We start from the raw sequence: 15,773 nt of genomic DNA, 5'->3' as shown, positions 1-15,773 counted from the left end.
GAGTTATCTTCCTTTGCCCATGATTATAGTTGAATCAACTACAATCAATGCTTTATACAATGCAATGTTTAATTTTGACTTCCACTGATAAAACACAGATCAAGTTGAATTTGGATAGTGTCACTTTAACCATTATTGAGTTATGCCCCTTTATAAATCGAAAGATTGCAAAGTTTTTAGTTTCCATTCTGTAACTTAAGTTTGCCCCAACCAAACATTATGAAATCTATACACAATATTCATTACCACAAAACTAACATCGAGTACAAATTTTTTGTTTCCGTTTTCTTACTTTAGTTTGCCTCAACCAAATGTTATGAAACTTATACACAATGCTTATTACTACATAATATAGATTAAATACGAAATTTGGTGGCGACACTTTTACCATTCTTGAGTTATGTCCCTTTATAAACATAAAAATTGCTGAATTTTTCGTTTATGTTCTCTAACCTTAGTTTGTCTCAACCAAGTGTTATAAAACTTATACCCAACTGTTCTAGAGTTATGCGTGTTTACAAATAGAAAAATTGCTGAATTTTTATACGACCGCAAAAATTTTGCGGTCGTATATTGGTATGACGTTGGCGTCGTTGTCGTCGTCGTCGTCGTTGTCAAAAGACACATTAGTTTTCGCACTATAACTTTAGTTTAAGTGAATGGATCTCTATGAAATTTAACCATAAGGTTCAGTACCACAAAAGGAAGGTTGGGATTGATTTTGGGGGTTATGGTACCAACAGTTAAGGAATTAGGGGCCACAAAAGGGCCAAAAATAAGCATTTTTGTAACTTCCAGACAATAACTTGTGTGTTAGTGTATGGATCTCTCTGACATTGTACCCAAAAGTTCCATATCACAAAGGGAAGGCTGGATTTGATTTTGGGGGTAATTGCCTCAAAATTTTAGGAATTAGGGGCAAAAAAAGGGGCAAAAACAAGCATTTTTCTAGTTTCATGACAATAACTTGTGTGTAAGTGTTTGGATATTTCTGAAATTGTACTACAAGGTTCCATATCACAAAGGGAAAGCTGGAATTGAGTTTGGAGGTAATTGCCCGAAACGTTTAGGAATTGGGGGCCAAAAAGGGGCCAAAAATAAGCATTTTTCTAGTTTCCAGACAATAACTTGTGTTCAAGTGTATGGATCTCTCTGAAATTGTACTGCAAGGTACCATACCACAAAGGGAAGGCTGGGATTGATGATGGGGGTAATTGCCTCAATATTTTAGGAATTAGGGGCCAAAAAGGGGCAAAAAACAAGCATTTTTCTAGTTTCAGGACAATAGCTTGTGTGTAAGTGTATGGATCTTTCTGAAATTGTACCACAAAGGGAAGGCTGGGATTGAGTTTGGGGGTGATGAATCATAAGGGGGTTCAAAAAATTTGGGGGGGGGGATTTTTTTTTTTTCCCTTTTTTTTCTTTTTTTCCTTTTTTTTTCTTTTAAAATTTTCCATTTTAAGTTGGTTATTTCTGATTTATATTTAAAAGCAAATAATAATGATATGGTAGGAGATACACACCAAACAGGATGTGTAAATTATTATATAATAAGTATTGTGCAATAGCAAGATATTTTCAATTGCACAGTATTGCACAATAGCAAGAAACCTTCAATTGCACAGTATTGCGCAATAGCAAGAAATCTTCAATTGCACAGTATTGCGCAATAGCAAGAAATATCCAATAGCACAATATTGCCCAATAGCAAGAAATTGTCAATGGTACAGTATTGCGCAATAGCAAGAAATATTCAATTGCACAGTATTGTGCAAAAGAAGATACTTCGTATAAATAGCTTATTTCTTGACCAATTTCAATGGGGTTTTATTCTTGAATTATTGGGGTTCTTTGATATGCCGAATCTAACCGTGTATTTAGATTCTTAATTTTTGGTTCCGTTTTCAAATTGGTCTACATTAAGGTCCAAAGGGTCCAAAATTAAACTTAGTTTGATTTTAACAAAAATTGAATTCTTAGGGTTCTTTGATATGCTGAATCTTTACATGTATTTAAATTTTTGATTATGGGCCCAGTTTTCAAGTTGGTCCAAATCGGGGTCCAAAATTAAACTTTGTTTGATTTCAACAAAAATTTAATATATGGGGTTCTTTGATATTCTGAATCTAACCATGTATTTAGATTTTTGATTTTTGGGCCCCATTATCAACTTTGTCCACATTGAGGTCAAAAGGGTCCAAAATTAAACTTTGTTTGATTTCTAAAAAAATTGAATTCTTGGGGTTCTTTGATATGCTGAATCTAACCATGTATTTAGATTTTGGATATTGGACTGCAATAGGTGAATGTCCAATTTAAAATTTTAAAGTTCTTAGACCACATTCATTCTGTGTCAGAAACCTATGCTGTGTCAAATATTTAATCACAATCCAAATTCAGAGCTGTATCAAGCTTGAATGTTGTATCCATACAAAAATTGAATTCTTAGGGTTCTTTGATATGCTGAATCTAAACATGTATTTAGATTTTTGATAATGGGCCCAGTTTTCAAGTCGGTCCAAATCAGGGTCCAAAATTAAACTTTGTTTGATTTCAACAAAAATTGAATATATGGGGTTCTTTGATATGCTGAATCTAACCATGTATTTAGATTTTTGATTTTTGGGCCCTGTTATCAACTTTGTCCACATTGAGGTCAAAAGGGTCCAAAATTAAACTTTGTTTGATTTCTAAAAAAATTGAATTCTTGGGGTTCTTTGATATGCTGAATCTAACCATGTATTTAGATTTTGGATATTGGACCATAATAGGTGAATGTCCAATTTAAAATTTTTAAGTTCTTAGACCACATTCATTCTGTGTCAGAAACCTATGCTGTGTCAAATATTTAATCACAATCCAAATTCAGAGCTGTATCAAGCTTGAATGTTGTGTCCATACTTGCCCCAACTGTTCAGGGTTCGACCTCTGCGGTTGTATCAAGCTGCGCCCTGCGGAGCATTTTATTAGTTTCTGTTCTCTACTTAAGTTAGCCTCAACCAAATGTTATGAGACGTACACACAATGCTTATTACCACAAAACTCAGATCAAGTTCAAATTTGGGTAACGTCACTTTTACCGTTCTTCAGTTATGTCCCTTTATAACTATATGATATGCAAGTGGGGGCATCATCTGTGTCCACATGTGGACACTATCCACATTTATTTTATTTTTCATTTAAAAATTATCATTCCTAAAAACATTTCAAACATCAAAAGGTCAAGTGATTTCACACTTACCAGGAGGGATTTGAATTTATAAATTTATAAAAGCAATAAATAAAAAAAAATCTGATACATTGTATATAGATTTACCAATGCATTGAATTTGTTATGATATATTTGTAAGACTCTAAAGTGCGATGGTACTCTAAAATACGATGGTCACGCTAAAGTGCGATGGTCTACGCTAAAGTGTGATGGTGTCTCACGCTAAAGTGCGATGGTTGTTTGTTTGCTAAAGTACGGTGGTGTATCAAGCTATATTGTGATGCACCAATAGGGTAAGGTTCGAGGGCTAAAAACGTTAAAGTACATGGATGTTAAAAAATAGTCTTTTTTCAAAAGCTAGTATGCTCACGTATTACATATGTGACAGGCTTTAATTTATGATTTACCGGTAGGCTTAAGTTATTGTTTCTAAATTTAGAAGACCGATCACGTAATAATTGCTAAAAAGGTAATTTAGGTGTCACAAAATACTATATTTCCTGTAAATTCGGGCATATTAAACATGTTAAATACTTGGATAATTGGTGTAGCTTGCCGTTCACACAGTCTATCAATAATCTGAACACCTCCCCTTACAGTCGTCTTTGTAAATTACAAATACAAAATTCGATCATTGTCAGAATATCAGTAACATTTATTTGTACAAGCTTTAATCTAAATGCGAGCGAAAGGTGAAATTCGCCGATCTTTCTTCTTTTTCGTAGCGTGTACACATACATGTTTTATTTTCCTACAATGTACAAACTATGTTTTAGCCGACAGTTTATAATTTATGCTTGAAAACATGTACCTTTATTTTACTGATGTTACTTTTCAATAAAATCGACAATATTTTAACAGGGATCGCAAAGTAAACTGCAACTTAAACAAATCAAATGTATGCGTTCGCTTCCAATAGAAGCAGGATACAGGATACCTAAGCATATACTATTTTGTATCTATATATAATATAGTAAAATGGCCAACTGCAGGACACAAGTCCTTCTTCCAGCACCCATAAAAAAAAACACACATTTGCTTCAACCGACAAAGCACAGTTAGATTTAAAATAAAGTCATGGACATTTGGTTTAAAAGTTGTTAATCAAATATTCTTAACTTATCTTCCGGCGTGTTCATTTTTGTCGAGCCTTCGACTTTAGTCGAAAAAGCGAGACATAGCAATCCTACATTCCGTCGGCGTCGGCAGCGTCCACAAATATTCACTCTGTGGTTAAAGTTTTTGAAATTTTAATAACTTTCTTAAACTATCCTGGATTTCTACCAAACTTGGACAGAAGCTTGTTTATGATCATAAGATAGTATCCAAAAGTAAATTTTGTAAAAATAAAATTCCATTTTTTCCGTATTTTACTTATAAATGGACTTAGTTTTTCTGCTGGGAAATATTACATTCACTCTGTGGTTAAAGTTTTTAAAATTTTAATAACTTTCTTAAACTATCCTGGGTTTGTACCAAACTTGGACAGAAGCTTGTTTATGATCATAAGATAGTATCTAGAAGTAAATTTTGTAAAAAAATAAATCCATTATTTCCTTATTTTACTTTTAAATGGACTTAGATTTTCTGCCAGGAAACAACACATTCACTCTGTGGTTAAAGTTTTTAAAATTTTAATAACTTTCTTATACTATTTTGGATTTTTACCAAACTTGGACAGAAGCTTGTTTATGATCAAAAGCTAGTATCTAGAAGGAAATTTTGTAAAAAAATAAATCCATTTTTTCCGTATTTTACTTTTAAATGGACTTAGATTTTCTGCCAGGAAACAACATATTCACTCTGTGGTTAAAGTTATAAAATTTTAATAACTTTCTTATTGTTGAGAGTGTAGAAATATCTTCTTGCATGTTACTTGAATATGTTTCTCTAATGATTTTTCAGCATTTTATTGGCAAACTTTATGTACATTTTTCAATGGTTGCAAAAATATTGGTTTGAAATAGTTTTATACTTGTATAAATCTCAAAAGCTGCACTTCAATAAAGCTAGAGACAAAATTAAGTCCTCCACTCTTGACACCCACCAAGCTACTAATGGTAAAATTCTGGTAGCAAGAAACAAAGTTTAGAAAACAAAAACGCCTTCAGACAGAAAGCTACTGCAAGCACAGAAAACTGTCCACCTAATTCAATGCTTTACTCCGTCAGATGACAATATTAATGGTGAAAAAATCTGGCAATTCATTCACGGACCCGCGATGTAGGAGTGTGTTCTTGTGTAAGCTATGTCAAGGTCTGCCAGGTAGTAACTTCCTGTTTGACTGAATTATTATTAAACCCTATGGTCCAGGAATTTTTTGTCTATGTCTAATATACACACAATTTGAGGTATACTTTACCCAACGTTGCATGCAACTTCTTGGTTCCAAAACTTTCACTATACAGAAAGGATCTGGTTGATGTTATTGTGATATTTTGTAACCACTAATTTATTTTCCAGACTATCACTGTACAGAGGGCTGTTCCCTGTGCTTGTAACTTTGTGCTGTTCAAACTTTGTTTACTTTTATACCTATAATGGATTGAAGACAACATACCTGAGTGACATGGACAAGGAGACACCTATAAAAGATCTTACCTTTGCATTCATAGCAGGTAAAATGATTAAAAATGCAACAAAAACCAAAAATTATGTTTATTTCTTTGATTTGATTGGACAATACACATGTATGTTGCGTAAAATTTACTTTGTAAGAGTACATGGATGAAGATGTCATATCCTTGAAACCAAAAATGTAACTTTTGCTCAAACCACAATAACTGATACCCATGAATAAAAGTACTTTCACAGTAGTTATCAAATAAGGCAATTGAATCATTACTACTTTTGTCTCCCCTTCAACTTACTTTAATACTTATATGCAGAGTGTGAGACAAATGATGGTAATGTGAAATCCTAAGCCACTAATATTAAGCTTTATATTTCCGAAAGGCAAAAGAGCTTAAAATGCAAATGAGCTTATGTGAATTTGTCAGAAGTGGATCATGCTACTTAAGGTTCTGTGACAGTTATAAAATAGGAAATCCAATTTCAACTGGATTGTAAATTAAGATGACTACAGATTTATTTTCTTCTAATTATCAAGTGACATTAAATCATTATACTTGTGAATATATGCAACCCTTTTTAACTGGATTTTCGAGGAAGAAACAGTTATTGATTTGGGGATGGCAGGCAGGCGGGCGGCTGCCAAACAGTGTCTGTTCATTAACATGAAAACGCTTCGACGAAATCTTTTCAAATTTAGATATATTGTTTCCTGTGACTAAATGAAGGTCAAGTTCAATTTTCACGATTTTAGCTGTTCTTGTTGAGTTGTAGACCTTTCAGTAGCAAAAGTGATACTTATTATATGATTTATTTATTTTGAGTTATTTCCCTTTGAACTGAAATGGTGTAATTAATAAGTACAGTAGACTCCACCTAATCGGATATCGGCTAAACGAATATATCGGCTATTGTAATATTATTTCAAAACACCAAACCCTTCCCTATATGTTTAATGTTAATTTTATCGTGTAATCGAATATCGGATATAAGAATATATCGGCAAATCGGATAAGAATATTCAGGTCATTTTGTTCAAAACCATGCATAATCGGATGTTTTCAATGTTTTTCTGACAGGAAATGGACCGGAAGTTACGAATACTGTAAATTCAGAAATTATTGCGATGTTTTTATTATTGCGAAAAATGCAACAGGGTTATAATCGCAATAATTTAAACTCGCATTTTGAAATTTTTAAAATGAATTTAACACGATTTTTCTCAATATCGCAAAAAATTAAAATCGCATTTTAGTCTAAAATGACAAAATCGCAATAATAAATGCACGCAATAATTTCTGAATTTACAGTATTTACAATCTTGCAGACAAGAAGATTTTGTTTTTACTAAATAAAAGGAACTATTTCTTAATAAATTGTTGTCTTTTATCATTGTCTTCCTTTGTCATGTGAATTAGATGCCCTTTTACTTCAAATGGTTTGAATTTATTTACAAAAAATATGCAAGACTCAGTTCACAGTTGACGTTGCTGTTTGGAGAATTTTGATTAAACTCTAAATGTTCACAGAATCAGAAATATAATCTAAACAGAATGTACCTCCTTCTAAATAATTTATTGCAATATAAATATAAATCGCTTTTGACAAGAGAAATCTGACTTTTGTCAGATATATTTTTTTCACATGTGCAAAAGTAACCACATGTCATGGACGCCATGTTGGATGTTTACAAATTTGTGAGGAAGCCTCTAGAACTATGACCTAAATATAAATAGTCTTCAGAAAACGTAAACTTTATGCAATAATATTTTATCAATCATGATTATTTTCATAAATTTAAATTTGATTATTTAAAGTAATAAAATTATAACAAATACGATTTTAGTTTGGAGATTCTACACAGACATGCTTAGATCTATTTATAGCCAAATTAGTTTATCTGTGTGATAATGTAAATAATGGATATTAATTTGCTTACAAAACAAATAAAGACAAACTATGGATGGTAGATAATAATTCACATAAATATTTCAGGACATTCGATATATTTTTATAAATAAAGGATTTAAAAACTGCAAACAAATTTAATCATTACATAATCAGCTGATAATTTTTTACACAAACATCGTGGTGATGTAACTGATAAAAATCACTCCATCAATCCTCCAGCCCTTTCACATATTTAGCAATTGTCAGGGTTAGTAACATCTCAGGATTATATCTACTCATTATTGCAGAATATTCAATGAATATACATTTATCGTCTAATTGAATATATCGGGTAATCGGATATTTTTAGCTGACATTTTGGGTATCCGATTTGCCGGAGTCTACTGTATATGAATAGATAGTCTATCAATGATTGTATCTGTTTATTCTATAATATGTGGTAATTATCAACTAAAAAAATTATAATTGGAGTGACAGATTTATTGAAAAATTTTGTGTTCCCTAAGTGTTGTTGGTGATAAACTCTGTAGGACAATATAAATATAGTTTGAAATTTACTGCTCATTATTATATATTTTGAAATTAATTACAGATAATTTGTATAGATTAATATTAATTATTATTATACATGTAGTATTAATGATGAATGATATTTTGGAAAAAAAAAAATTTCTTTTTTTTTTTGGTAAATGTTTTGAAGAATTTTGTGGTAGGCTTGTTTGTTATTCTGTATAAACTAATTTTCTGAAATCTTTTCCACAAACTTATTGTTTTCGGTTTGGTAATAAATTAATAATAAGATCCATTTTGTTACATCTGGTGATCCGTTTATTTGGCAATCGCCAATGGCAGTCAGCAGGGTTTAAGAACATCAGTTGTTCGACCTGCTAGTCAAATGTGTTTTGTTAAAATATACTTTTTCACTTTTTTGGTCTTTTGGAAGATGTTGTTTGTGCTGTATTTAGACCCCTCTACCAAGAAATTTGTTTTCCATGCACCCATATAAATTTTTTTTTTTTTTTTTCATGGAGCAAACTCCTTTAAAAACTAAAACTTATATTGTTTATTAATAAACATGTATTTAAATTTTTGATTTTGAGCCCAGTTTTCAAGTTGGTCCTAATCGGGGGTCCAAAATTAAACTGTTTGATTTCAACAAAAACTGAATATATGGGGTTCTTTGAAATGCTGAATCTAAACTTTTTTTTTTTACTTGATCCTGTTTGGGGGTCCAGATTTGCAAATATCATTTTCATGCAGGAAAATCCAGTTTGCTGTCTCTCTGACGGGCGCATTACATTTGCGCGCATTTGGGGATTAAAATTTTTTACGTTTGCATGCAGCTTTTGATTACATTTGCGTGCATTCATTTTACAGGTAACAAAGATTAAATAAAGATCATTCATAATAAATATGACTAATGAATTGGGAACATATTTGTAAATTTAAATTATATATTTTTCATATTTAATTCTAAATATATATACAGTGATCATGTGAAATCCCGCAATGGCTTAAGACATACATGTAACTCTATTGTGAACATATCAGCGTAAATAGTATTATGTTTCATAATTTAACCGAATAGTGATTGCTTTAATAAATAATTTAAGTCAGTTTGTAAAAATGCATCAAGGTACACACATGGAGTTCAGTTTGTTGTCAGAAACAAATCAGTGGAAAAATCGTTAGTGTTAGATGGATTTAGTTTCCGTATCGATAGAAAACTTAAGTCAGGGGATATTTCATGGCGATGCGCTGTAAATAATTGCAAAAGATATTTCACCAGATTCCCTATTTCCTCCAAGTCTTTGGGCAAATGCATTGAGGAAATACCTTTTGCAATTTTTTACAGCGCATGCGCACAAATGTAATGCACCGACTCTGACAGCCTCTTGTTTTTAAACTGCTTTTAATCGCTTAAGACTTTGTAACTGAAGGCAATCAAGGTAATCATTGGGAAATCAATGCCATTCCGACAATGACTGACATGAAACTTTTAATATGGGTGAAAATTGTTTTACTTGTGTATATCAATAAAATGATTTCATGTATTACAATAGAATGCCTTATCATGTGCTTGTAAAGGGAGCTCACTTGCAGTCATAAAATTTCATAGTAAATAATAGCACATGGTCAACCGGTGAACAAAAAATTGTCTCCTTATAGGACTTATCATACGTTAATGACAGTTTTTGACTAAGTTCAGGATTTTTGCCTATTTTCTTTTAGCTCTAATTGATGCAAAGGTCAGCAAACAGCAAATATGATCAGCAATACAATATCTACAAAAAAGCTAATTTGGCTGAAACCTTTAATTTGACTCCTTATAAGAGTTTATTGCCCTTAAATGACAATTTTTTTCTATTATTTTTTTTTGGGGGGTGATGTTATTGAATATTATGTTGAAAACTGTAAAAGATAGATTGAAACTGTAACTATAAAAGATAGATTGAAACTGTAACTATAAAAGATAGATTGAAACTGTAACAACAAAAGAGATAGATTGAAACTGTAACAACAAAAGAGATAGATTGAAACTGTAACAACAAAAGAGATAGATTGAAACTGTAACAACAAAAAAGATAGATTGAAACTGTAACAACAAAAAAGATCAGCATTCAGCAATACAGATTTTTAAACAATGCCAACATGAAGGAAACCATCAGTTGACAACCTTTAGGTGTTATTGACAATAAATTATGATTTTTTTTATCCAATTTTAGCATACTGTAAATTCAGAAATTATTGCGTGCATTTATTATTGCGATTTTTCAAAAATGGACAAGAATGCGAGTTTAATTACTGCGATTTTCGAAAAAATCTACATACAGATCTATGGTTTAGTTATCAAAATGCGAGTTCTTATTATTGCGATACTCGACGAGTCGCATTATTCGCATTAATAAAAACCTCGCAATAATTTCTGAATTTACAGTATTATCTTTTAATTTGTATTAGATAAATAGAAATTTGGAAGCAACAAAAAGATCATTTAAACAAGATATGCAAATGAGTCACGTTGCTAAATCTGTCAAAACTGTGATAGCGAAGTAAACGGATGATTCAGATGAAAAAAGAAATGTTGTCTAAATGATGACAATATCTGAGATTTAATTGTACAAAATCATTGAAATTCAAAAAACCTAAATTGAATACTTATCAATATATGTGCTGGCCCGAGAACACAGTTATTTCGTAGTACATTTCTTTTAGACAATAAATTCAAATTAAAAAAATCGCATCTGCTCTATCTCAAAAAGATTTTTACAGTGTAGTGTACTACTATTGATACAAATAATATCAAAATTATAGAAACTTCTACCAGCTCTAACTCAAAATATTGACAATTCTGTGTTAAGGGGGGCTAAAATTCAGTTTGACAGCTTCAGACATTCTAATTTTTGACCTTTTTTAACTGGACCAATTCACTACTTAACATAAAGATTCAGCACCCAAATTTTTTTAACATGTAATTTCATCCCCTTACTTAATATTTCATGCATAAAATATCAAGAAATAAATTGGGAAAGTGTATCAAAAAAAAAATGCAATTTATACACTGTTCACACTAGGGACTATATTTGTAGACAACGAAAACCAAAGGACGATAACTGTGTCCTTGGACCTAATAGGATAGAAAGACTTGACCAATTTTAATAAAACTTTGCATGACCTAAGCTTAGGAAATTATAAGATAGTTGGCCAAGTTTCATGGCCATAGGATGTATATTATAGAAACTAGGGCCATTTTAATATTGAAATTTGGATGTTTATTTTTGACGTTTAAATCAAATATTTTCAACTGTTAAGATTTTGGCCTAAAAAATTTAAATATTGCAAAAATTTGCTTTTTAAATACTCTTGAATATAATATAATAAGTATTAAAAGCAACGGAACACTCATTTGATTTATCAGATTTGTCACAGTTATTCAAAAGTCAAATTTATATGAGCCTGTGTCTGAAAATAGAGATTTTCGAATTAAGGGAAGCCTTACATAAACATGCATTTTTTTCAACCAATTTGAAGTTTTTGAAGTTTTTTAACCATACATTATTCTTCCATATATATTAAATGTACTTTAAATGTAAAGAAAAGTTACAAAAAGCATACCACATGAATATAAAATGGTCTTAGGCCATGTAAGACTGAGAATTATTTAGAGTCGATTTTGTCCGTAGCCCATATTTACATATAAAAATGCACACAGAGGCTATAAGAAATGGAAATTTGTTACTTTTTGCTCATTTCTATGCTAAGATGTCATGATACAAGAAGTCTAATTGCAAAAGGACTCTTGAATTCGACTTTTTTTTGCAGACAGTATGGTCTGATGACCAGTTTTTCACTTTTCAATGGAAAACTTGCATGTAGTTTTAGTCTCAATTGGCATATATTTGAACCACTTACTATCCTAAAGAAGAAAATTAAAGTAGCATATGAAATGAATAGGGTGTACTGATCATTGTAAAGTGTTTATTTTACAGATTTAAGTGAAATATTTGTGATGGACAACAGATTTTATGTACAAAGCTCTTCACATTTCACATACATCAAACAGGCCGTTTTACCAGGGACATAAATACAAATATTCTGCACATTTTTTCTGTGATAATCTACTTTTCTCTAGATTCAGAGTTCACAAATAGTAAATTAAATTTGATTTAAGCATAGAAACACAAATATCAGGAACATAAAAAGCTGTCAGATAGAAAGTCAGCATGGCTCTTAGGCATAAAATGGAAACTGCTTTAAAATGCTTATTTTAGCCGTATAATGCCAAAATGGGACATTTTAACAGAATTTCTGTCAAACAAAGATGTAAATCCTTTACTTTTATTGAGTTCGACAAATTGAAACCAGCAAACCGTTCAGAAAAGTTGCCAAAGTACAGAATCTACATTTACAGAATCAATCTCTTAGGCACGAGAACACAGTTATTTCGTAGTGCATTTCTTTTAGACAATAAATTCAAATTAAAAAAATCGCACCTGCTCTATCTCAAAAAGATTTTTACAGTGTAGTGTACTACTATTGATACAAATAATATCAAAATTATAGAAACTTCTACCAGCTCTAACTCAAAATATTGACAATTCTGTGTTAAGGGGGGCTAAAATTCAGTTTGACAGCTTCAGACATTCTAATTTTTGACCTTTTTTAACTGGACCAAATCACTACTTAACATAAAGATTCAGCACCCAAATTTTTTTAACATGTAATTTCATCCCCTTACTTAATATTTCATGCATAAAATATCAAGAAATAAATTGGGAAAGTGTATCAAAAAAAAAATGCAATTTATACACTGTTCACACTAGGGACTATATTTGTAGACAACGAAAACCAAAGGACGATAACTGTGTCCTTGGACCTAATAGGATAGAAAGACTTGACCAATTTTAATAAAACTTTGCATGACCTAAGCTTAGGAAATTATAAGATAGTTGGCCAAGTTTCATGGCCATAGGATGTATATTATAGAAACTAGGGCCATTTTAATATTGAAATTTGGATGTTTATTTTTGACGTTTAAATCAAATATTTTCAACTGTTAAGATTTTGGCCTAAAAAAATTAAATATTGCAAAAATTTGCTTTTTAAATACTCTTGAATATAATATGATAAGTATTAAAAGCAACGGAACACTCATTTGATTTATCAGATTTATCACAGTTATTCAAAAGTCAAATTTATATGAGCCTGTGTCTGAAAATAGAGATTTTCGAATTAAAGACCAAACAGCCTATTGTTTATGCGCATCAACTAACGCAACTTGATTGTGACATAAAAGCTCTATGACGTTGTTTCTAGCCATGAAAAAAACGTCAAATTATAACGTCCTATTTCGCGTTTTTCACGCCTCCGTTCTAATAAAAATAATAAAATATAAATTTTGCACTCGGCTTTTTGCATTTGCGCCGATCTGCTTTTCACTTTTTTTTCTTTCACTTGCGCCGATTTTGTCTTTCATTTGCGCTGATTGTGTACAGGTAAATTATAGGTGAAAGTTATTTTTTTTATTTATCATATAAACCTCTTCTGTTAGCCAGTTGTACATATGTCATGAATTGTCAATTATAACATATGTATAAAACTGTTGTTCCCTGCCCACAAAGGGGAGGTGGGAGTAGAATTTCGAGCAGGATAAGTCAATTTAAAAGATATTTGTGCACTCTGTTTACATACATTAAAACCACGGTGTAAAATTCTATTTACAGCATTTTAAAGCACCACAATAAAATCCATAAAAACGTAATACAATGAATCATTATTTGTTCTTGTCGAGTATTTATACGCTACACATCTGATATATTCCTTTCTTGTCATTTCATCTTTTCTATACTTTTTGTACTTGTCAACAACGAAGTCCATCTTTTCTTTCTAGTGTCAAAACGAAGTTCTCGAACAATATGACTAAAATTATCTTAAACATAAGGAAACACTGTTTATATCCATATATTACCAATATACATTCTAAGTTTACTACATGTATATGTATATATTCGAATACCAAATATTATATATAATAATATCGGGGCTAGTGATAAAAAAATAAAATAGGCGCTAATGAAAGAGTCAAATCGGCGCAAATTAAAGATTTAATTTTTTTTTAAATCGGCGAATTCCCGTACGCCCGTGTAACTTTACACTGGTAAATTTTAATGACTTACTCTTTAAATTTGAACTTATGTGATTTTCAAAATTGAGTTTTCAGAAGGTTAGGCCGATAAACAATACTTTCTAGAAGTTTCGATATACTGGCAACGTATGCATGTTGAGATTAACTTATTTCTGGATGATTCTCGTAAAATAATGTCTGATCTTGCAATGAAGAAAATTTTTATTTATACTGCTTAATTGATAAAATCTCATAGTCAAAATTAAAATGATAAAGGTTCATTGTCTTTTCTCATTTGTTTCATTTCAAATTGTCTTAAGGAGAAATGATAAAGTATTCGCCTGATCTCACTGAAGCTTAAGGCAAAAAATATAAGAAATTAATACTCAGTGAATGTGAATTAAAATAAAAATTTACGGTGTTTAAAACTAAACTTATTGTAAATTTAACTTATGACAAAAACAATTGCTTCAAGAATAAGATCCAACATAAAATTTCTCACTTTCAAAAAGCTACAATGACCAGAAAGATTGAAAACAAATTTCGATTTTCAATGCCGGCAATCTATACATACAACCTTGCCTTTGTTTTAATTTCCAAAATGAGCAATTTAGATTCATAATAGTTCATCCTGTTTTGGGAAATACTTTATAGTTTTCAACGGAAAATTATTTCTTAGATTCTAAATTATTTTATGAATTTACAACTTATTTGTATTTCATATCTAATGTCTCGTTTATTCAAAACACGTGAGGTAGTAATAACGGGGATCGTATTTTATGATAGGTTAAATGTATGTAAAACGTTTTAGAATCAGAAACTTTAATTCATATATTATACTTATAACTTTAATTTCCTTATATTTTGAAAAATTCAGAAGTAATGAATCCACAAACTAGAAGGAATAATTTGTATACGCTCGTCTTAGTCAGGACACATAATGGTTTTAAAGAAGTCCGTCCGTGCTTATGGCTGTCCGTCTGTCAACAGTGGCGAAGGAGTGCGCTGAGACAAACTTCTGAAATTGACGCAACAAAAAAACCCACACATCTTGTCTAATATAGTCAAATAGTCTGTAAGTTAGCTAGTGTCATCTTTCATTTCTCTTTTTATTTTCAATGATTTTGCTAATGAAAGGGAGAGGACAAAAACAGACTTTTCTTTCTAAAGCGCGTAACAGGTTATTTCGAACATTTTTTCATTCCGACGGATGGTGTTTCTGAAGGTTAATTTTGTGCGGCAACAACATGTGATCTCTTGTATTATCGGATAATAAAGTAGGTGAATATAGTTGTTATTCTTGGAAATTTAAATGTGGGTTTCAAACGTCCAATTTGCGATTTTTGTCAAATAGTGCGCCAGCAAGAAAAACTTGTTTTATGACGTCAGATTCAATGTTCTGAAGAAAGACAACTCTTTTCTTCAAAACGAACGAGAAAAAAACATGAAAATTAC

At 31.0% G+C, this 15,773-nt stretch overlaps 1 protein-coding gene across 1 annotated transcript in view; it reads left to right on the top strand.

Moving 5' to 3' along the window:
* The window catches only part of LOC127708712 (peroxisomal membrane protein PMP34-like), a 55,406-nt gene that overhangs the window by 19,898 nt on the left and 19,735 nt on the right, over nt 1-15,773 (top strand). The window contains exon 4 of the mRNA XM_052213830.1: nt 5,675-5,829. Within this exon, the coding sequence (XP_052069790.1) occupies nt 5,675-5,829 (155 nt within the window). The remainder of the gene's footprint in view (nt 1-5,674; nt 5,830-15,773) is intronic.

Source organism: Mytilus californianus, unplaced genomic scaffold (genome assembly GCF_021869535.1).
Source record: "Mytilus californianus isolate M0D057914Y unplaced genomic scaffold, xbMytCali1.0.p SCAF_7, whole genome shotgun sequence".
NCBI lineage: Eukaryota > Metazoa > Mollusca > Bivalvia > Mytilida > Mytilidae > Mytilus > Mytilus californianus.
Note: the sequence above shows the minus strand (reverse complement) of the source record. Positions and strands in the feature narration are given on the sequence as shown.